We start from the raw sequence: 25050 nt of genomic DNA on the forward strand, positions 1-25050 counted from the left end.
TTTACACTTTGACCCGTCGTAATTTTGGACAGGGTTGTCCTAGAAAGTCAAGATGTCTTCCATCTTCTTTCACTTAAGAGCTTTCAAACGATGTGCTACCTCTCTTGCCGTTTGAAACTTTTTAGTTGGACCCCACCTGGGACCATGTGGGGACCCTGGGACAAGACGTTTCACTTAAATCGTTGTACTTCGAAAATAATACCACACTTCCTTCCCTGTTTTCACTTTTGTCTCACCGTTTAAGATTTATAGGGGTGACCATGGACTTTTCAATTAAGTTTTTGTTTACACTTTGACCCGTCGCCATTTTGCACAGGGTTGTCGCAGAGAGTCGAGAGTTGCTGCATTTTCTTTCATTTTACAACAGCTTTCAAACGATGTGCTACTTAACCCCCGTTGCCATTTGAAAATTTTGAGTTGGACCTCGTCTGGGACCCTGCGAGGACCCTGGGGCAAACTTTTTATCCGAAAAAATGTGTCCTTGAGTTTGTTTATGAGTTTAGTGTATAAATTACACTTTATACGAGAACTCAACAATGTGTAAAGCATACATAATATTCTTGGTTAAAATTAACTGCCAGTATAAGGGAAGTTGCTCAAGCAAGGTATACGAGGAAACATGGCACTTTAGCCTTCCTGAATTTGATAGGGAATTGTTTCTTACTTCTACTAAAATTATTCCTCTGAAAGTAACTTGCTTACCATGAACTAATGCGTACGACGACGAAACAAATTAACGACAAGGCTATTTCTGTTTTTCGTGTATGAAGTAATCTTTTGCTTTCGTCATTTGAAATTATTTTCCTGCTACTAATAAGTGGAAAAGACACGCAAATAGTGCAATCTATTTAAGCCAATATACTGTTTTTACATTTAGATTATTTTAATTTATTATGCACTTTTTTTCTACAGCTGTGTTTTGTTTTCAATTAATTAGAACGATGACTGTACTAAGGAACATTGGCCTTGATATACTAAAGGACAATACTATAGTTGCAATGACTACTATCTGTTGTAATGGTCTTATGAATTATATCTAGTTTTGAAACCAATGTGCTTAGTTCAGCATTCATTGAATTCTCTTTCAGCAAATAATATGATAAAACTGAAATATATTTGTTTTTACATTCACATTGTGTCCCTTGTTAATATATGAAACAAAAATTCCAATTCTAACTTAATCAGAAGGAGGGTTGTTTCTTTCTTTTTCTTTTTTTCATTCATTCGTTTCACCATGAGAGGTAACGATGTGACTGCAGACGTAAGTCCAAGCAGCCTATATTCAAGTTTAGTTCTATTAAATTGTTAAAAATGTTTTTCAGTACTTACACCACATACTGTAACTGAAGTGGCACAGACAGTGACCGAGATTCCTTATTCAAGTGATATGTTTAAACACTTCAAATTGTCATAATAAGGTCCTGAAACTAGCGTTTGTTATACTTTACTTAAACTACATGTTATAAAAAAACATATAAGGTCCTAGACAGAGTCGTGTTTAGCGTTGTATTAAAAGTTGCAAAACTTGCTCTGGTATTCACCAAATTCTGCAATACCTTTGTATCTTTTATAATAAGCTGAAATATCTAGTTATCAGGTACATATTTTGTCTTTACCTTTAGTCTTGCGCAGATATATGCATATCTGAAAGCCAAAATATAAAAAGTGTCCCTTGGTTGAGCAACTTCCTCTACCATTTGCTCTCTAGAAAGTAATAAATAAAACATGTAAAGTAAGTCCACTGGAAACTAAAATTAACAATAATACTGACTGAAAAATATATTTAAAACAATGACTGTTACAAGACTGAACATTTATAATTTATTACGGATGACGAAATAGTCTCTTAACAGTATTATTTTCACTGTCCTCTTTAAAGATCATAATTATTTTACACAATTCACATTTTCTGACTTGAAAGCATTATGGTTGAACAAGTAAACAAGCTCCTTGTATGATCCATCAGTTGTTTCACATATCTTCATCTTGCATCAAAAACAACCACTGTTTAGAAGTTAAGGAGAACAACACAATACAGTAATAACAATATTAAAAGAATAGTACATTTTCTTTCCAGTAGGAAATTCTACGAAAACTTTACATGTTTTCTTTTTAAATTAGCCATCACTTTAGCATATGCGGCTACATAAACCTTTCTGTATTCCCAACAAGACTTGTATCAGATAAGTAATAATAGTGCTATCAGTATGAGCCATTCTTCTCCGGTTATTCTTGAGCAGCACATTGTGCCGTAAAGTATGCGCTGTGCGCCCATTCAAAAGTATTCACAAATCAGCGCAAGAGAATATGATCTGTTTCACTAGGATCTATGGCCCTCCCGCACGGCAAGGTCTGCGGGACCATTAGTTGCGCCCCTAAGCCCATTTCATACAAGACAAATTAATTAAGGGGGCAATATTGACAAATCTCAAAGCCATACTAATACATATTATTTCTAGGGCATCTAATAGTAAACATTTTTTACTGAAATGGGCTCTAGACTCATTTTTGTTTTACTTACCTTTAGTGTGCTGTTTTGTTTATGTAATGTAGTGAACCTGTTTGATGCTTCATTTATAATTTCATGTTCATATCGTATATGGAGTAAAAAAAAAAAAGTCTTAAAATGGGCCCCCCATCGAACGGCGGGGAGATTCCCTGGGGGAGGGAGGCAGTTGCCCGATGCCCCCACACCTTACGACCCTAGGTGTAACAACAAACTGGGAGGAAATAAAATGTGTCACCAAATTTAGTACCCTCAAACCTTTTACTATTTCCTATTTAATAATAATAATAATAATAATAGATTTTGAGTTTAGGGTCCCTTTCAGCAGCGAGACTATATGAGAAGTAAACCTACAGCTTAACGCAGGTCCCGAACCACATAAGCTCCCGCTGAGAATCGAACCGGGTCTCCTACACCAAAGACGCGTATAATAATATTTGATTTTGAGTTTAGCGCACCTTTCAGCAGCGAGGCTATATGAGAAGTGAACCTACAGCTTAACGCAAGCCCTGAACCACATGAGTTCCTGCCGGGAATCGATCCGGGTCTCCCACGCTAAAGACGCGTATAATAATACTAATACTACTACTACTACTACTACTACTAATAATAATAATAATAATAATAATAATGATAATAATAATAATAATTGCGTTCTGGTAGTGATGAAGGAGGTATTAGATCTGATACTGATTTCTTGAACACTAGATCTTCGGATTTATTTACGGTTGACGAAAATTTTATGGATCGATGCAAGAAGTTATTTGCACTAAGGGAGACTACACTGGGATATATAGAAAAGGTTTTACACCTGTACACCTTCTTATTTTTGGATAAATTAGAAAGTTGTTCATCACCTCCATGTAATTCATATACTATAAAAGTGTACGGCACAAATAAATGAAAAATTACAAAATGACAAAAAGTAAGAGCATCGAGTAGGATTCGAACCACGTTAAAAAGTACTAAATCCGCACAGAAAGCAAGAACTTAGCACGCATGGCTATTGAAGTAACTATGAAGTTCCATTCCCATTTTATGGATAGAGGCCGAATTTCTTAACATGTGTCCTCCCTTCTTTTAACGAATACTGTGGTCGAAAAGCGTGTGTGCTTTACTTACAACCAAGTTTTCAGCATTTACCAAGTACTATGATGTTCTAAATGAATCATTACATTAAGTTATAAAAAGAGAACTGAGTATTTCAAACTGAGTATTTAACTGAGAGCTGTGTTCGGAAGTCTTGTTACTTTTTTCCCCCCTTTAACTTCCCCTACCATTACGTCGACTGCGTTGTTGCCAAACCTACCATTTTAAGGGACTTAGAAAAATTCCGGCATGCAATTATATCTTGGAGAAGTGTACAAATGTTATGTTTGTGGTTATTATTGAGAACTATAAAGAATTTATAATTTGTTATCTCCGGAAAACTTACGTAAAAATTCCATCCTGAACGACTTTTGATGTTTGTTATATGCAAGACAATGTTTGCATACTTTCTGTATTTATCTATATTTGTATATACACCCGGATTGCTTACATACATATATATTTATATAACTAATTTGTTTAATTTTGTTACTGTTATGTTATGCTGGCATTTATGCGTTTCTACGAAGTTGTCTTCTAACACAACCGAGTGATTGCTGAGACAATGACACATGATTCATTGTCAATCGGGAACTTCTGTTACGAGCTTAAAATAGTTTTACTTACTAGCTAACTTAATGTATATTAAAGCTGTCTGTATCTATCGACGCTGACATTTTCATTTTGTGCTAACGTAATGCAATTTTGACTATTCATGAAAATATTTACGGAATGAGTCACAATTATATCTTAAATGCTAAGCATCAAGGTGAAATTCTCATTTCCACCATAATATATGATGATGATTAATGATAATGTAAATAAATAAATTATGCTCTGTAGGCAAAGGGAGACGATGATCAAGGCAAATGAATGATGAAAGAATTAGTGGAATAAGAATGTGGGAGGAAAGGGGAGCACACCGTGAAAACCTACTACGGATATGTTGTTGTCCACCTGAAACTTACTTGGCCGAAGATTGAACCAGGAACCCCACACACCAGAGATAAGCGCTCAACCAATGAGACATCGTAGTCCCCGTCTATAACATACGAATGATAAATTATGTTTTGCTCTGATTTAAAAACATTACAGCGAGAGAGAATTGTAATACGTGCTTAAATACTTGAAAAGACTGAAGTTGAAGAATAAATTATCAAAGACAATACCAAGGAAGGAAAGGTATCTGAGTAAAAATACACGTAAATATACAGATGGTGATCAGAAAAATGGAAACACCTGAACGAAATTGAAACTCACCAGATTAATATGGTGTCGGGCCACCTTTCGATTTCAGAACAGCCTTGATTGGACGTGGGATGGAGGCATAGAGGTCGTGAATGGTAGCAATTGAATTTTACATCATTCCTCGTGCAGGGCATCAGCCAGTTCTGTGAGATGATGGAGGTGGAAATCGTCGACGGAGTCGTGTTCCCAAGACGGACCACAGATGTTCAATTATGTTGACATCTGGGGATTGGGCGGGCCAGGGGAGGTGTTGAACTTCATCCCGATGTTCCTCAAACCACGCTGCAACAACGCCAGCTGTGTGAATGGGTGCATTATCATCCTGGAAGATGGCGTCATTGTCCGGGAACAACATCCGGACCATAGGATGCAAGTAGTCTCCTAAAATTGCGACATAATCATTGGCAGTGATTCGTCCGCTAAGTGTGACCACAGGGCCCAATGAAAACCATGATATGGCGCCCCACAGCATCACCGAGCCGCCGCCATGTTTCACAGTTGGGCGGAGACACTGCAGATCATAAGCTTCATTGGGCGTTCTCCACACACAAACACGGCCCGTGGTTGGGAATAGGGTGAAGGATAATTCATCCGACCATATCACACGTTTCCAGTCCTCAACGGTCCAAGTTGCATGGTCGCGGCACCATTTGCGGCGTGCGAAAGCGTTATGGTCCCTGATGAGCGGTTTGGCCCGTGCAACACGACCCCGTAAATTCATGTCATGTAATTCGCGGCGGACTGTGATTGTCGAAACAGGGTGGGGGAGGTGCTGATTGAGTTCCTCCGTCACTTGCTCCGCAGTGGCACGACGGTTCTGCGTGACAATGCGCTTTAATACCTGGAATGACCTGTCACTCATGATTTTCTTCCGCCCACTGTTCCGCTTCCCCGATGTGGTTTCCCGTGTGTTGTGTATGCCGTCATCACCTTCGACACTGTCCCACGCGACACACGTAACACAGTAGCCACTGCCGTTACACTCACTCCACATAACCGCGCATCAACAATTTGCCCTCTTTGAAAATCTGAGAGACAATCTGCCCCATTTTACACTACCTCCGTCTGCTGCAGCCACTGGACACTGCGCCTGACGTAGTATGGAGATCGACCTAACACACCACCACCAGCCGTCCGGCGCTGCGGGTACCACGACACCACTGCCAACCCATACATCTGACGTGTTGCCAACTACAGGTGTTTCCATTTTTCTGATCACCATCTGTATATATATATATATATATATATATATATATATATATATATATATATATATATATATATATATATATATATATATAAAACCGAAAAACCATGTCTTCGACCGTAAACACAACTTTTGAAGCCTGCATTTTTGTTGATACTGGCAGTGACGAAATAATTATTCATCTGCTACGTAACTCAATATGCTAGGATAATAAAATCCAAACATCTAAAGTGTGCAACATGAACTCCTATCGAGTACATGTACATGGTGCGGTGTTGGCTGGAAAACATTAGGAAAGCTATTTTTAAAAGACAAGAAGATAGGAAGATAAAGCAGAATGTAAGGGAGAATCACAGTCAACCAAAAATAATAATTGCACAAAAGTACTAATAGAATACAATAGAATTTACTGGCACGTTTTTGATTCTATGGCATTGAACCTGTATGTTCCCTACGTCAGAGGCTAGTTATGTCTTTAATTGCGCTATTCTCACACTATTTTACTACATCGTCCACTGTTTTCACGAATTTTCGTTCCTATAAACACACCAGACGTAACAACAAACTAAACATACAGAACACATTTCAAATTTAATACTATACTGACCTTTATGTATTCCTATATTGATTATGATCAACAACTTTTTATCCTCAAGATGTTTAACTGAGCTAAATTGTAAAAATGTTTGCTACTCACATTATAGGGTGCAGCGCTCCAGCAGCAAAATCTAAATCGAAGAAACAATGTATTCCAGTACTTCATTAATAGTTCAATGATCCTTTTTAAAAAGTACATGATTTTCTACTGCTCTGGTGTGGAAAACAAGATAATGATTGAACATATTTTTGGTGAACTGTATGAAATACTGGGTAATGATAACCTGCAATAGAAATCTTCAATTTATATTGTCTTAATAAATGCACTTTTAGATCATATATAATAAACAGAAAATATATATGTAACATTTTGATAGAGTTTTGTACTGGTTGAAGTATTGGAATACATTGATTCTTACAATTTAGTTTTTACTACTGAAGCACCATACCTTATAATATGAATGGCCAACATCTTCACAATTTAGTTTAATTAAACGTCCCAAGAAAAAGCATTCGAGTAACATGCTAGAAATATAAATGGAAAGTTAAAAAATGATGTCCATCATCACTACAGGAAATCATAACGGTGAGCACACCAAAAATGGTAATTACGCAGGTACAAATATGTAAACGCGAATATTGTAAAAGGATACATCGCTTAGTTCTCTTCTTGTACATAATACGATACCCACATTCTCGACATCTAATAGGATCTCTTGGCCGAATCTCGTTCTCATGGTGGCACTCTGTAAAACAAGAAATAAACACTTAACTATTTAAATTAAAATCAATTCCGTCTAACCTCGACACAACCTAAACTGAATTAGGTACTAAATGATACGAGTATTTGTATTATAAATTCTACTTTTATATATACCTAGTCTTACCATAATTGAAGAGTTTGGTGCAATAAGAGCGTAAGTCTGAAACATGCAGTTGGAGAAAAACGATGTTGAAAATTTAAATAGTGTTGTTTTCTTACAGAAAACAATAATATGCAGCATTTTATTCCGATATTAAATTGAAATGTTACCAGGAGGCTAAACAAGCATGGCAAAAGCCACAAATGCGTTTGATGCTACAAGGGCGTAAACTCGCTTACGTCCTTATTACATCAAACTTCTCAATTACTGTCCCAAAGTACGTTGACACAAATTGGTTAGAGATAATTTAATATCCTAATAACGTGAGTTATATGGATGTATTATGAACCAAAATCACAAATGGACTAATTATGGAAAATGGCTACTATTAGCACGCACACAATCCTTAAGCCTTTGTGGCCACTCATCAATTACATTACACATCAACTGGAAAATCTGCAGCTGCCTTCCGAAGAGACCGCTTTAAACTTTTAATATCGGGATATCTTTTCTAGCAAGCAATCTCCTGAAGCTTAAATCACAATCTGTAGTTTAGGTCCGGACTTGCAGAAGGCCAATCTGAAGTGAAAATAAAGTTCGGAACATTTGCCTCCAGCGACTACTGGCTTGTTCGTGACTTGTGAGCTGGGGCTGAATCCTGCTGGAAGCTTCAGTTTTTTGGAATGAAATGAAATCTTTAAGTTTAAAGTCCTACGATTATGACTTTTAGGGAGACGATGATTAAGGCAAATTGATGATGGGAAAGTTGGTGGAATGAGAAAGCGGGATGAAACAGGATTATACCGAGAAAACTTACGGACATGATGTTGTCTACCACAAATTTACTTGACAGGGGATCGAACCAGGGACCCCACTTACCAGAGGTAAGCGCTCTACTACTGAGTCACCCAAATTCCCAAGTTCCAGTTCTGTTCATGGAAGAGGGTGTTGGAGAGATTCTTGACTAGTCTCTCAAGCACTGTCTCCTGGTACACTTTGGCTGACGTTTTGACCCCCTTTTCACAGAAATGAAGCTCCGTTATGCCCTCGTAGCTCACACCCCATCACACCATGACTGAGGCAGGATGCTGATCCCTCTGGATTCTTGTAGCCTTTTCACCAGCTTCTCTAGAGGATATATCATATATCCTGTCATTTTGGGCATCCTCAACACTGAAAATATTTTAATCAGTGAAACGGATTTGACGGTGCCCATTTTGCTGTGTAAGGCTTAAATAAGTGCTTTGTTTTTAGGAGCCTCTGGTACTTCAGTTAATAAGTCAGGAGATGTCCATTGCGCTGTTTGTAAGTATGGTGTCCCAGATCACTGCTTAATGTGCATGACATAGACATTTTCGATATCTTTAGCTCACGAGCGATAACTGACTGTTTCCTAATTCGATTTCGTCGGACACGCGCCGCCAGTGCTTTCACAAGTTTCGGTGTTCGTACTATGCGTGGTCTTCCTTGACGCGAGCGATCTATCACAGTTCCAGTCTCAACAAAACGGTTGATAGTGCGGTAAACAATTTTTTTACTAATTTGCAGCTTGTGCAACGCTATCACGGCCACACGATTTTTATACTCGCCCCATTCCATCTTGAACACTTACAACTGACACCTTTACGCTTCTTCAGCTCATCTAGCAATGGATCACGCTTCATGATACCACTCTTGACATCGCTCGCTTGTACAGGCGAAAGTAAAGCCACTTTCAAAAGTTGGGACACTATTTATGGTAAAACTAGGTGTATATATATATATATATATATATATATATATATATAAACTCTGGTGTCCCAACAGAGCGAGAAGAATTATTTAATAATGGATACAATTCTTAATGGAGGTGATATTTTAACGTGAATAAATATAGAATACGATACAACTTCGCTAGTACACTATTGCTCTTTCGATTACATCTTCGCATAACTGTCGATAAATTCTGTAATGATGGATCAAACTTCTCTCCTCAAGTCCTCAATCAAAGAATTGTTGTTGATTGATTGGCTTTGAAGCAAGAGATTTTATCCTCGCCTTTCTTCACCTTCAAAGAAACAAGTCAAACGGTGCCGGTAACCAATTCTGGTTACCACGTGATTTGCAAACTGTTTCCTGAAAGCTTTGCCCACATGTGTCATAATTTTTTCCAATAATAACGCGTTGTTTATTCGTGCACTGATCCACTAAGTAATAGTTCCAACTGTTCACATTACCGTTTATATATATGTGTGTTGATAGAAGAAACACACAAGTGATTAGCGCACGGATAATTCTAAATGTTCGATAAACAACAGAAAATCATTACCATCATAGGTATTCTGGCATCATTTGCAGGTCACTTGATGCAACACAGAAGCTTCCATCATACAGTCTTCAGCTATGCTCTTCATCTTCAAGTACGAATTTTCTGTCTTGATAATTCGCCTCCTCCCTCTCCCTCCATCATACTCCATAGCACGTACCTCATGGTGCAATTCCTTCTCAGCCACTGTCCCAACCAGTTTCTCTTAATCTTTTCAATTACATCTGAACTGTTATATTCTTCTACTATTTCCAACAATCTTCCATTTGTTCTTCGCTCGTCCCAGCTAATTCTCTTCATTCTTCTCCGTACCCACATTTCGAAAGCTTCCAGTCTCTTTCGTCACTTTTGCGTAATGTCCATGTTTCTGCTTCATACAGTACATGGTGAGTAATTAAAACCTTGGGCTTTATATTCGGATACCCGGTATATGTATGAATATTATTATATATATATAAAATTTCGAAATATGATTCTTGATATTAAATAAAAGAGAGTTGAGTTGATTTTAGTTTAGCGTCCCTTTCAGCAGCGAGGCTATATAAGACGTGGACCTACTGATTAACGTGGAATCCGAACCACATGAGCTCCCGCCGGGAATCGAACCCGGGTCTCCCTAAATAAAAGAGGAAAGAAAAATGAAAAAACTACTTAAATAAATAACATTAAGTTTACTTGCTTAGGTAAAAGCTTAGGAAAGTTCGAAAAGCCAGTTTTAGAGGACCTCAGGTTCGAAAAGCTATACAACCGGAGTTATATAATCATAAAACTTATAAACAAAACAAGACTCTTGTAATCACTTTTTTTTTTTTATTTTTGCTATATTCCACAATTTTATTTCAGGAACTAAAATAATTAGAAGGGTGTCACTGTGGAATTTCATTGGAAAGAAAATTTAACATTATAAAATTATGCGACGAAGCCTTCGTTTGCTTTTAAATAATGCATCAAGCCTTGCTGTACGAATTCCGTTATTGCCATTGAATGATGGCGAAAATTCTGGAGGATCATTCAATCAACTTTTATTCTATTGCACTATCCAATTCACACTTTTTAGTTTTTCTTTTCGAAAATCTGTTTTTCTGCAACTGTAAATGTAAATTATTTTCAACATCATAAAGCAGTGGTTCCCAATGGTGTGTCGTTCAGTCCTATACAATGTATCGCGAAATTTTAGGATTTAAACCACGAAATATTTAATAATTAGTTAACGTAAATTTTGAAACAGACTGTACAGTCAAAGCCTTCACATTCTACATACAGTCACTACTTTATAGAAGCTTATTGTCTCACACTATTGTATGTATATTATTATTATTATTATTAAAAATAAAATGAAGCAAGTGTGTGACGATGTCATGGATTCTTCAGTAGTGTGTCGTCAGTCAAAAATAGGTTAGAAGCCACTAGCTTTGAGAACTGTGTTTTAATACATGTTTCAACAGCCCCAAAACTAGGAAGCTGATATTTTTCTATTGTATATAATTTATATTTATTTTCTGTATTTCTTCTTCAGTTTCACGATTGTCACTTTCTATTGACATTTCAGTGCTATACACCCATGACTTTCGAATTACGTGTCTCCACACAAAGGGAAACATCATTAAGAGCCATATTTAACTTTATTTCTTCTTCTTTTTAATATAAAGGGCGAGGAAGAAAGCTCTCTCCTATTTGGGAAACTAATAAATTTAAAACCACAGAAAGTACGGCAATTACATCTTGCTGGAAAGTATGCAGAATGCTGTTTTAAATCATTGTGTTTTAAACAAAACATTATTCAAGTGGCGGCCTCTATTATTGATATAGGTGTGAGGCTGATGCAAAATATATGTTGAGCTACTACCAACGACCCGCCATGTTTCTAAGCTCGTCACAAATAGCACGATGTTCTCCCGACCACGCTATGGTATACACTGAAATGGGCACTTAATTGCTATTCAGCAGCATGCTCCCCACCTCAAGCTATGACCCTCCCAAATCGGAGAATTTGACATTTTCCCGCACCAAAGAATTCTAGGTTACTTATTTACTTAAAATATGGTTTTAATGAACTATTTTTAATATTATACTCATTTAGTTTCTTGCTGTTCCGTTAGGCGAGCCATATTCCAGTCACAGAAATTTTTAGAATAAGTAATTGTAATATTATATATCACCCAATGTTTTACTAAATGATCTTTTCTTGTTCCTCAAACACATATGAAATTTATATAAGAAAACTGAATGTGAAAGTCTGTCTGATCGCATAATGCAATAATAACTGCTGAACAATCGCATAATGCAATAATAACTGCTGAACAAAGTAAAACATCTGGTACCATATGATTATCAACCTTAGGCCTCCCAAGGATCTTGCAAATTGAAATATTCGTCAATGACCGACACTGGTGTCCAATCCACAGTATTCGGGGTCGCTGAGATGAATAGTGACACTTCTGTTGCAGTTTTAGGTTCAAAAACATCTTCCACCGGCATGAGGGTGAAGGGAGGGGGTTACGATTGGCTAACTGGTGTTCAATCTTTAGTATTATATAAAAAGCGAATGTAAGTTTCCGCCTGATCGCATCACGCTATAACTATTGAACCAATTAAAATTATACTTTGCATGATTATCAACCTTTAACCTCTCAAGAATAATATATTCAATTGTTTAAAATACATATCCTAAGGGGGCCATGACTTGCGAATAATCGAGTATCTCATGAGCCCTACAAGTTAGGAGGATGAAACATTGTATATAAATTCCTCACTAGAAATAAACAAACCCATGTCCCAGCGTTTTTGAACATTTCTGTTTTAAGAAGGGAACATAAAAATGTACGTACGTATGTGGACATATTACAACATAATTCTGGAATGTCTTCGGCGATTCCAACCAAATTTGGTATACATATGACATACAATGTGGGAAAAAATACTCTATGGGTAAGACCCCTACCAACTGTACGAATGTGTAAAAATAATTGAATACGGTCAACATTAATATCGAATTCATAGTTTTCGGGGTCGCTGAGATTACTGATGACACTCTCGATGACATTTGACATATAAGTTTAGATAAGAAGTGGCAAGGCGGCAATCCAGCGGCCTGGAAATTGAGAGGGGCAACGTTGAAAGCGTTGTTAACAGTTAATTATTTCACTCATTTCTTTAATTTCGTCAGAAGCAGCAACGCCGAATTTATTAAGAGGGAATTAACAGAGAAAACGGCCATGATGTTGCTCTTCAATATTTCTTTCATTCATTTCTTTATTTTTAAAGAAGCAAAGCTGAAGTCGTTGTTCTTCGTTATTCATTTCATTTGGCGTTGCCCGGAAGTTGACTAACTACCCGAAACAATGTTAACCTAACCTAAGCTTAGCAAAATTGAATAAGTTAACTTGTTTTGTATCACGACAGAACGCTCTTTCTTTCATGTCATTTCGACTCTCTCTCTGGGCGGAGTTTTCCTAAGTAACTCTTCTTTTGCTGTATATATATATTTCTCGAATACGAGGGAGACATTCTTGGAATACCGATTTTGAGTATGTTGTTTGTAAAATATCACACGTTTTCACTTTTGGTTTTCTATTCTTGAAAACTAAATCGTAAGAATCTTTGTATTGCAGAACTAATCTCTGCCGTGTGTGTCTATTAAGAAATAACGCGATGCAACGTCCACTGCTGATTGACTACTTACTGGTAAGAATATTTCTAGTAAGTTCCAACATCTTCCGCACAAAATACACTCTATACCACTTAATTCCCAAACATTAATGCAGCCAACCAGAAATCTGCTGTGAGTGCAAGATACGTAATTCATATATATATATATATATATATATATATATATATATACAAGGAGTTAATGAACTAAACCGACAAACTGTAAGAGGTGATTCTTCACATAAAATAAGAGAAAAAGTTCGTATGGACCTGTGGGGAAAAGTGCATAGTTTCAGAGTTTCATATGGAGCTGTGTCCAAAATCACGAAAAAGCCAAATTTCAAGAGGCTCTATTCCGAATTCTAGAAACTGTGGGTGGTGGTCCTTATTTGCGTAAAGGAAGTTCAGCATATGCAGTCCAAAAATGCACATTTCATTAATATTCAAGGGGTGTGCAATTATTTCCTGCAGGGTGAAATTCCCAAACATGCCATCAACCGAATTTTGAGATATGCTCTGACTTTATGATTGGTTCAAAATAGGCAAACGATAAGTCTTGATAGCACTGAACATGGAATCCTTTGGCGCGATGTTGGAAGTGGTAAGGATCGTCAGCAGCACGGTCTCTCGTACTCGGGAAAACGTATGCTGCGATGTTTTCTTTCATACTTATAAGTGAAAAAACATGAAATATACCGTGAGGAAATACATCGCATCACACGTTATTCTGAACACAGAAAAACATGGAGCTGCCGGTTCCTAAGACTTTCGACTTCCCCTCGAAGCATTGGATGTCCACTGTTGTCAAGGCTTACCTCCTGCCTACTTTGGACCACCCTGAAATCAGAGTATATCTGAAAACTCTATTGAGAGAATATCTGAGAATTATATCCTGTAAGGAATACCCTATACACCTATTGATAATTGACGAAATATGCACTTTTGGATTGTGTATGTGTGGCTTCCTTTACGCTGATATGGACAACCTTCCACAGTTTCTGGAACTCCAAATAGGTCCTGTTGAAATTTAGCTTTTTCGCAATTTTGGACAGCCCTATCTCTGAAATTATGCACTTTTCGCCATAGGTCCATATGAACCTTTTCTCTTATTTTGATGTGAGGAATCGGAATCACCTCTTACAGTTTGTCGGTATAGTTCATTAACACCCACCTTATATATATATATATATTCATACAATGTTGTAGAAATCATGTATATTTGAATACGATGTATAATTTTGATCTTTCTTAAAATTTTGCACGTTATAAAAAAATGATCACTCATTTAAACAGGTTTTAACTACAGGAACACACATACTTACCGCCGCATATATACACCATAGGAGTTTTCGTTTGACTCTGCTCTTTATTCTGATCCATGTTCTTCACCTAGAAAAATAAATATATAAATTGAAACCACAGATATTAATATCAGAGTAGGTCGAAATGGTATTTTCCATTCCATTCCATTTCGGCCTCCTTGTAGTTAAGAAAATTATTCAACAAACAAGCAAATAATATAAACACAACTGCGAATTAAAGAGGATGTCGAAAGTACTGTAAAGCCTATTTCGAAACATAACAGATTAGGAAAACTAAGACTAAGAGTCCTCAGACTTCTTTTTATTAAAATATTTATTTATTTTTGATTTTCCCATGCCCATCATCACCAGTCTAATGCATTATACAGTTCCACTATTTCAAGCTTTCCATCTATGTGCCTTAGATGAAAGCTTCATTTTTTTAATATTTTAAACCGCTTTCTATTATGTTACAGGTACGATAAAATAAATATTTCCAGCAGAAAATATGTTTTGATCAAAAAGGTTAAAGATGTCAAAAATAGCTGAGGTTTGATCTTTAAACCTATTACCTATATTTCACGAATTTTAAAAAGGTCCTAAGGAAAGGGTTTGAAGTATCTGCACAGTGAGTTCCACAACTAAGGTCCACATAACTTACTGGAAAATCATTTAGAAGAAAGTATACGATTTTCTTCAGTTTTTCTTCTTTATAAAGTTTACTTTAACGTTTCACGAATATATATCCCGAGGTTAAGGACGACGGCGACAATTATAATAAATGAAACTAGGTAGAATGAAGAAAAATGGGTAAACCCCCAAGAAAATCAATGTAGTGCTGTTTGCACATCACAAAACCTGCTTGGTGCGGGCTGGAATGAACCAAAAAACCCACGCACTAGTACCTAGCTACTACTGAGGCACTGCAGCCTCCAAATTACTGGTTATAACACATGTACGTGATATTTCAAAACTTCATTTATTCCCAAGATAATGTTGTGCCAATCATGAACCTACTGTAATTAAGGTAGGAGTAAGTTTCCTCAGTGGAATTCTACACTTCCTTACGTCCTTTGAACAACTCATGCTATACAAACACTGTATGTGTGGTTTCTCCCGTTTTCTCCCACTTCCTTCATTTCACAATTTCGTCCATTATTATCAATACTGTTTTCCTTAATCTCGGAGCATAATCGATAGATATTGAAGAAAGTAGAGAGACAGCGAGAGAGAGAGAAAAAAAAAAATAATACAGCGCTCATACGGATGGTGATCAGAAAAATGGAAACACCTGTAGTTGGCAACACGTCAGATGTATGGGTTGGCAGTGGTGTCGTGGCGCCCGCAGCGAAGGACCGCTGGTGGTGGTGTGTTAGGTCGGTCTCCATACTACGTCAGGCGCAGTGGAACAGCAGTGTCCAGTGGCTGCAGCAGATGGAGGTAGTGTAAAATGGGAGACCTCTCAGATTTTCAAAGAGGGCAAATTGTTGGTGCGCGGTTATGTGGAGTCAGTGTAACGGCAGTGGCTACTGTGTTAGGTGTGTCGCGTGGGACAGTGTCGAAGGTGATGACGGCCTACACAACACACGGGAAAACCACATCGGGGAAACGGAACAGTGGGCGGAAGAAAATCATGAGTGACAGGTCATTCCAGGTATTAAAGCGCATTATCACACAGAACCGTCGTGCCACTGCGGAGCAAGTGACGGAGGAACTCAATCAGCACCTCCTCCACCCTGTATCGACAATCGCAGTCATCCGAGAATTACATGACATGAACTTACGGGCCAAACCGCTCATCAGGGACCATAACGCTTTCGCACGCCGCAAATGGTGCCGTGACCATGCAACTTGGACCGTTGAGGACTGGAAACGTGTGATATGGTCGGATGAGTCATCCTTCACCCTATTCCCAACCACGGGCCGTGTTTATGTCTGGAGAACGCCCAAAGTGCAGTGATCTGCAGTGTCTCCGCCCAACTGTGAAACATGGCGGCGGCTCGGTGATGCTGTGGGCCGCAATATCATGGTTTTCATTGGGTCCTGTGGTCACACTTAGCAGACGAATCACTGCCAACGATTATGTCGCAATTTCAGGAGACCACTTGCATCCTATGGTCCGGATGTTGTTCCCGGACAATGATGCCATCTTCCAGGATGATAATGCACCCATTCACACAGCTGGCGTTGTTGCAGCGTGGTTTGAGGAACATCGGGATGAAGTTCAACACCTCCCCTGGCCCGCCCAATCCCGATTTCAACATAATTGAACATCTGTGGTCCGTCTTGGAAACACGACTCCGGCGACGATTTCCACCTCCATCCTCTCTCATAGAACTGGACGATGCCCTGCACGAGGAATGGTGTAAAATTCCACTTCCTATCATTCACGACCTCTATGCCTCCATCCCACGTCGCATCAAGTCTGTTCTGAAGGCGAAAGGTGGCCCGACACCATATTAATCTGGCAAGTTGCAATTTCGTTCAGGTGTTTCCATTTTTCTGATCACCATCTGTATACGTAATGGTAATTTCCTTTTTTATGATACTTAGAAACGCGCAGACTTATTTCTTTAAGACAAAGAACAAGTTGCCCACAAAAGGCGCACCAATTAGTACAAAATCTGATCCCAAGAAAGTGCAAAGCAAAACAACAGGAATCTACGCATGCTAACAGAGATGAATCAATATACGACCTGCACTACAATTAGTCAGCACGTCTAAAGAATTGTTTCAGAGAAACCAAGCCAAATAGTTCCAATAGACTTAGGGAGAAGTAACTTTAGCAAATCAAGGGCTTGAAACGATTCCAGTAAAGTGAGTCGTCGGTTCAGCAGACTTGGCTCAACTAAGCCGATGAATCCAGACAGTTCATTTGATGAAACGCATCGAATCATTATGTAGCTTAGTCAATTAGTTTCTTTAGATCTTATATGGTTGCAGAGTTTAACGACTACTCCATGTATATAAGTAAATTCTTTGGCAACACGCTTGAAGGTCTTAATTTAAACAGAGAACGTGTTTGAGCACATCACAATGGCATTTTAAGCATTTATCTTATTTTTATTTTACTGCGTTCGTGCCAAAGCCGGAAGTAGTACTACTGAAACAATATAAGGGATGCTGACAGTTCAACACAAATTGTATAGTTGTGTTAGTTGTTATAAAAATAAAATCACTATTGAATGAATACTTAAAGTAAAATCCTACCCTGACTACTAACCTTGACTAAGAATGTTAAAGAGTTTCCTTATCTACTAGTGGAAATCGGAAAGAGATGGAACAGGAAAGTAGCACAGAATTAGGATATCGATGATGCAGAAGTTGAATTTTTTTTTTCTACTGTAACTTTCACTAGTAAAATTTAGTTTCGGTTTGCTAAGCCTTAGCTAACTTACCATATTATAACTGGTGGTTAGGTAAATTTAGCTTCACTTAAAATGGTTAAGAACAAAGGTTTATTTTTGACTAACACCGGAAAGTAAGTTTATTGTCCTCATACTTTTAATTTACATCACTATAGGATGGTGAGTATACAAATTTAAAGAGGCCAATAAAATACACATTCACCCGGGCATTAGAAAAGATATTATTGAAACAAAACAGGGATGAGCCTTACAATGCCCGTTACAATTTATATCCTTACGCAGACACAACAAGTTGCACTCTTTTAACAAAATGGGTCCAAACTTCTCTAAGCCTAAACTAACCTAACCATACTCCACTACAGTAAAACCTGTAAACTTGGCCACCTGCTTATCTTGGCCTGGTTCGTCTTTAACCTGCATTTTCCCATAAGACATAGATTGCTTATTACTCTAAGTTGGCCGAATTTAAGCAACGTTTACCCTATGACGATAATGATAAATTTACCTGCGTATCTTGGCCACGTAAAATACCGTTTTATTATTTTTCTTAACTCTTTCGCATTCCCGAGGCAGATGTTTTGTATTTATGTCTGAGGATAAAGAAGCATGGATTCCCACGATTTGTTCTTGGAAGTCAATGGCCAGAACGCTACCCTGATAAAAGGGTGGTGAAGGAAGATGTAAATAAGAAAAATCACGGTGATGAAGGAAGATGTGAATAAGAAAAATCACGTACAGGAATTCAGGAAATGGTTGTACGTATTTGTTTACCTTGTCTCTTTTGGCAAAACCTTTAGCTATAACGGCTCCTTTCGTAAGTGGGGAGCTTTAGTAACTCAAGGTGAAATCTAACCATCTTAATTGTCTACTATTGGCACCTGACGGCTTGTCGAAAGGTAGCGGAGGTTTTAAGATATGAATTCCTATAAGATTTTCTACAAAATTAGAATGTGCATATGTGCCAAAAAGAATAAAACAAACATGTCTAGAATAAACCACCATAAGATAGGTATTTTTCTATTACCGTATATTGTTATGATTACATTCAGTGGCATATTTAAGGGGGCTTCCGGGCTTAAGCTCCCCGAAATACTACTTTAAAGTAAATCATACATATTACAGAATTTTCACATTTCCAGGAATAAAGGTAGCAAAGCCACCCGAAACGAAATAGTGAATACGCCACTGATTACTCTCTCTCTCTCTCTCTCTCTCTCTCTCTCTCTATATATATATATATATATATATATATATATATATATATATATATATATATTAAAGGAGCTTTTGGTCATTGTTTATTAAAATTTTACGATCAAGTAATACTAAAAATCCTATTCTAAAAATATACTAATCACACCTATTCTCTGTAAGTTGGCCACTTTTCAATGGAACCGATGGTGGCCAACATAGACACGTTTCACTGTATATCCTTTTAAAACGCTTCTACTTACGTGCAATTACAACGTGTAGAGGGTAAAGTGGATAGTATAATTTATGATGGGTTTAATTAATTAAATATAGTTCATATTCTAAAATCGGTTACGTTCCATACTCCTGGACCTACTCTCCAGCACTTAACCTTAAAGTTGGTGCTGGTTTATTTTAGCACACAGCATTTTGGAAAATTTGCAGTTAAAATTCAATACTCTGAATGAAAAGACATGTTTATAAGGAACAAAGTACTGCAAGGCGACACAAGTAAATACGAAGTAATACACCTGTATTGTAGGTTCAAAAGTCTAGGGATTACAATTGCTTTACGACGGACAAAGTGAATGAGTGCATATGAAAGAAGACTATTAGATGCTACTTTCCACCGGTGGTATTTTATGCTTACAAGTGGAATGTTACGGGTATACCCACCGTTGATGACGCGCCTGCTCCCTTCAGAAGCATTCCAGCGCTACGGCACTGGCCCTGCCCTGACTCGGTTAGATAGCATTCGTGCTCTTTAGCAGCCACCTAGCACAGACTTTACACAATGGACATTATGCCATATGTTCTGACGCCGTATTCGTATGAAAATCGTGAAAGAACTGCAACTTTTCAACAATTTCTACGGGTAACCCCCTTAAAAAATGAGATAGTTTCATGTTGCCTAGCAGGGTTGGCCGGTTTAAACCAACTGTTTTTTTTTTTTTTTTTTTTTTTTTTTAAGTTTAAATCGTGTGAACTTCATGGAGACGTTTCCACATATCAAACCATCTGCATTACGTTTATCTACTTTTCACCTTCTAATCAAGGGGTCCAGTGTTCAATTCTCGGTTGAACTACAACCCATCTTTCAAGTGTAAACCAAGTAGCGATTCGAGTTGTTCCTTTAAGCGAAAGTCTTCTCCTGATAACGTTGGTATTTCATAAGGATTTTAAGCCTAAACATACGAAATGAAACCAAATTACACATTTCTACTTTAATGCATGCCTGCTGCTTTATAAAGAAGCCAAGGTTGTTTAAATATTTATAGAAATTGGCAAAATTTATCAACTGCCAACGTAGCTTCCAACATCAGCTTGGATTTGACTTTAATTTTATTGAATGATACCTACATACCAAATTTGTAATTTAATACCTCAGTTTTAGCGTAGTGATTATGATACGTTCACCTTAAAATTTTACACACAAATACATTTAAATAACAGGATTTTCCCAATGGCTAAGGCGGGAGTTTCCCGATTTATATATAATTCTGTATAATGTTCTTACTTGTGTAACTGTTTATCTTTTTGTCCTTCTGAAATGACTCTTGACAATTATATTAACAAGTTGTCTATGTAAAGATCAGTACAACGTATTTTTATCAAGCATCCTTCGAGAGTGAGTCGGCAATCGCATTTGTGATCAATTAGCCCCGGTTTCGTGTCCAAATGGTCCATTTCTCTTGGATGTAAGCCGAGAAGCGGTTTGGATTCCGCTTTAAGCTTATGTGACCTCTTCCAGCATAATCCGGTTGTTGCATAATAACACCAAGGAGAAACAAACTAATTTCTGTCCATATTTAATATAAATACATAGAGTAAATTATTTAAACAAACAAACAAACAAAAAAAAAACCTGGTTTAAACCAAAAAACGGGTTTAAACCCAAAAAAAAAAAAAACTGTTTTTTTTGGCTCTTTCAATAAAAACCATGGTTTTTGCCAACCCTGTTGCCTAGTACAAATCATTTAGAGGATAATAAGAAGGAAATCAGTGGAAGATTTATAATTTTTGAATAATTATCTCGAGTGGTGTGACAAAAGTAAACATGCATGCTGCAGTTTACCTGAAAACATTATACAGAAGGTGTTCGGTTTAAATCCGATCATATTTGACGGGTACTCACCTTACGAAAACCGAGCCATCACCACCGTCATGGTCTATTGGATCCCCAGAATTGTGGACTTTCACATGGCATCGCAATTTCCAATCGATGCCAAGCTTTTCATAAACCGTCCGCGGACGGCGATGTTGAAGACGTCGTTTTAACATCCAAATGAGCAAAAATCCATTGGACTGGCATCTGGGACTTGCAGAGGAGTCTTCAAACGGAATGACACGGATTCCTCTGCTATTTCCTGGGAAAAACAAACTGATATTCTGGTGGTATTATTCGAAGCCTAGTCCATATAGATCACCACCTGGTTCGCGTGCAATACATACAATTGTGAGATATTTCTCTGATGGATATGTATCAGAATGAATTCTTGGAAGTATCAAGCATTCACCTTCGTTTTTGTCCACCTTACGTATCAGTAAATTAGCCTAATATCCGAATCTCTAACAGCCATAAAGCCACGAGGAAAATTTTCCCCTGAACTGACGAACAAAGATGCTGAGCCCCTTGCTGTCAATGTCACGGTATGTGATCACCCGAATGTAACCAGCAGCAGAGTTTATGGACGATTCATACATTGTTACAACTTTCTTCTATTTGGAACCCGAAAGGCACTTTTCATGCAGTTCCCTGCCGTCAGGCAATGTTATGCGACAGAAGTGATGTGCACGAGCATGCGAATTGTTTTGTTCACAATTGATGGTGCAAGGGAAAATCTGTGACCCATATCACTTTGCGTTGAGGGATTTTTTTGGCACACTAATTGATAGATCCCCCCTAACACTACGGGTGTTTCTTTACCTCTAGCCCTTCTCCTGCTGCTTTTCATAGGTGAATGTTTCGCAACGGGAGCCTGTTCTGTATTTAACAGGCCACAATAGGTTTCGTAGTAGTCACCCCAAGTGTTAACCCATTCTAACGACACTGTTCCACAATGCTTACGTACGAAATCTTAGGGCATTACTCGAACAAACGGTTTTACCAAATTTTTACACATTTCTTAACTTTTCAGATTAGGTTTGAGCCTTGTATTTCATTTAGTAGAGCATGCACTAAATGACGAGTTCCAGTACTACTTGCAGATTGGCTTCAGGAGGACTCAGTATAAATACATTGTGGACCTATGACAAAAAAACTACAGTGATAAAATACGAAGCAACTTGTGCTAGGTGCCTACTAAAAAATATGAATGCTATCTAACCAAATCAGGGCAGGAGCGCAACGGATGCCAGAGCGGAAGAGACGGAGCTTTTCCGTAGGGAGCATGCGCTTCAGTGACGGGGGTACACGCATAAACAAGGATTGTAGAAGAATACACTTACACATATAATAGTCTCACTCGCATTCCTTTACACAAAATGCTTCACATTCTATTTCACCTATAAACTTTCTGGTTGGGAGAACCGTCTCCTCGTATGAACGCAAACTTGGTATGGAAAAGGGCCACGAGGTAACTCTCCCAATACCGGTTGATTTTCGGCGCCACTTGATAACACTCGCTACCAACATTCACGCACCTAGAAGGCCAGATAGAACACTGTTCCGCCAGCAAACCTACAGCGGATGTTTAGTAAAAGGGGTACAGTATTATTTTCGAAAACGAAAAAAAAAAAAAAAGGTTCACTTAAGCATGCGGTTGTACCAAATGGACAATTTATAGGTAAAATACGATGTGAAACATTTTTTTGTGAAGAAATGTGAGTACCGGTATGAATGTAAGTAATTACTGTCAGTTCACAGCATATTGAAATGAATTTTGAGTGATAGTGAAAGTATTGTATGTGTAAGTGTGCTCCTCCATTATTCTTGTTTATGCGTTTACTCCCAGTCGCTTACGTGCCTGCTCCTTACGGACGCGCCCCCTCGCTTCTGCTCGGGCACCCTGCTGCGCTCCTGCCCCAACTCGGTTAGATAGCAGTCATACCTTTTAGTGGGCACCTAGCACAAGTTGGATCCTGAAGTCAATCTGTAAGTAGTGATGGAGCTCTTGATTCAGAGTATGCTCTGCTAAAAGAAATACAAAGCTCAAACCGCCTTGTGTATAGCCCGCTCCCCCCAGTTCTTTGTCACCATAACTGGAAGAGTCACTACTATTACTACTGCTACTGCTACTACTACTTCTACTACTGCTACTACTACTATTACTACTACTACTACTACTACTACTACTACTACTACTACTTATATCGAGAACAGAATCCAACCAACCCCTGCGGGACTTCTAACCCGTTCCTACTACTATTGCTACTAACTACCACTATTATTACTACTATTGCTACTAACTACTACTCTACTACCACTACCGCTACTACTACTACTACTACTACTTATACTAAACCTTCCTTACCGCAAGATTTACGTCTTAAATCTTTATAACATGCGATTCCGATTCATTATTAACTAGCAAGGTATATGAACTACTATGAATCGTTAGAATCACTTTGATTCGTTAAAAATCACTGGGGGGAGCGGGCTATACTCAATCCCTCAAACCTAACCTGGAAAATAATAAATGTGTAAAAAAATTGATAGAACCGTCTCCTAGGATAATGTCAAGGAAATAAAATTTCGTTTATTTCTGTTATTAGGTTAGGTTACGTTAGTTAAGGCTAAATACTTGCACATTTGTATTCAAGTTCTTATATGTGCGCTTAGAGTAAGTAGGCCTACATATATTCTCTAACGTATTTTGCATTTCTCATTTCTACAACATGTAGTGTGATTCCATTCTTAAATGACACAGAAATCAATTACGATTCCGTTACTTCAACTCGTTTCCCATGTAAATCTACTTTTTACGTACTTCTGGAGCCCTTTAACTAAACATAGCCCATTGTGTATTTGAAACAGTTATCGTTGTATACAGTTGTCCCAAATCTGTGTAAGGGAAGGTGTATAAATACGAAGTAACCACTAAGCTGAGCATTGCTACAAACTTAGAAAACTATTTGTAAAATAAAACAAACATATTTGTAACTTTTTTTTTTTTTTTTTTTTTTTTTTTTATCTATACAAGGTAACGTCAGACTACTATTCGAAGATGAAGTTTCCAGCAATTAAAGTATGGTCCAAACAATTGATTACTACTCCAAGTCTGTGGGACGATTTTTCTATACAGTTTTAACAATTTCACGCTATGTTAAATTGTACTTACCTTACTAAATTAAAATAAAAGAAAATGCATATGCCAATACACATACAACAACTATGTTTCACATTGTCTATACAAGTTCGTACTATGAATACATCTTCTTCTTCTTCTTCTTGTCAAAAAGATCTACAGTATTGCCAGACATGGCAAGCAAAATTACACACACCTTCCGTCCTTGCACAATTTTACACACAAGCTGGAAGACAGTGCACACAACATTACACAATACAAAACTACCCATCTATATGTATATTATGTCTAATGACGTATCATACATACCTATACGTAAACTCATGTCCAAAATGATTGTCGCATATCTATAATAGGCTTGTGCGAATATATTTGGATAATGATATCGCAGGGTACATTTAATACTATCACTATGTGTATAATCGGCAGAGACAAGTATGTGGTAAATTTCATGTCAAAAGATCTGTAAATAAGAACAATA

At 37.7% G+C, this 25050-nt stretch overlaps 1 protein-coding gene across 1 annotated transcript; it reads right to left on the bottom strand.

Moving 5' to 3' along the window:
* Positions 1-1764: 1764 nt before the first annotated feature.
* Polr2K (DNA-directed RNA polymerases I, II, and III subunit Rpb12) lies at positions 1765-24754 on the bottom strand. Its single transcript, XM_081755811.1, has 4 exons — positions 24603-24754; positions 14786-14852; positions 7301-7393; positions 1765-2004 (listed from the first exon to the last, which is right to left on the bottom strand). The coding sequence occupies exons 2-4, from the start codon at positions 14841-14843 to the stop codon at positions 1982-1984; spliced, it is 174 nt and encodes a 57-aa protein (XP_081611937.1). The 5' UTR covers positions 14844-14852; positions 24603-24754; the 3' UTR covers positions 1765-1981.
* Positions 24755-25050: the final 296 nt, after the last annotated feature.

The sequence above is a fragment of the Thermobia domestica genome, chromosome 4, assembly GCF_964235325.1.
Source record: "Thermobia domestica chromosome 4, izTheDome1.hap1.1, whole genome shotgun sequence".
Lineage (NCBI taxonomy): Eukaryota > Metazoa > Arthropoda > Insecta > Zygentoma > Lepismatidae > Thermobia > Thermobia domestica.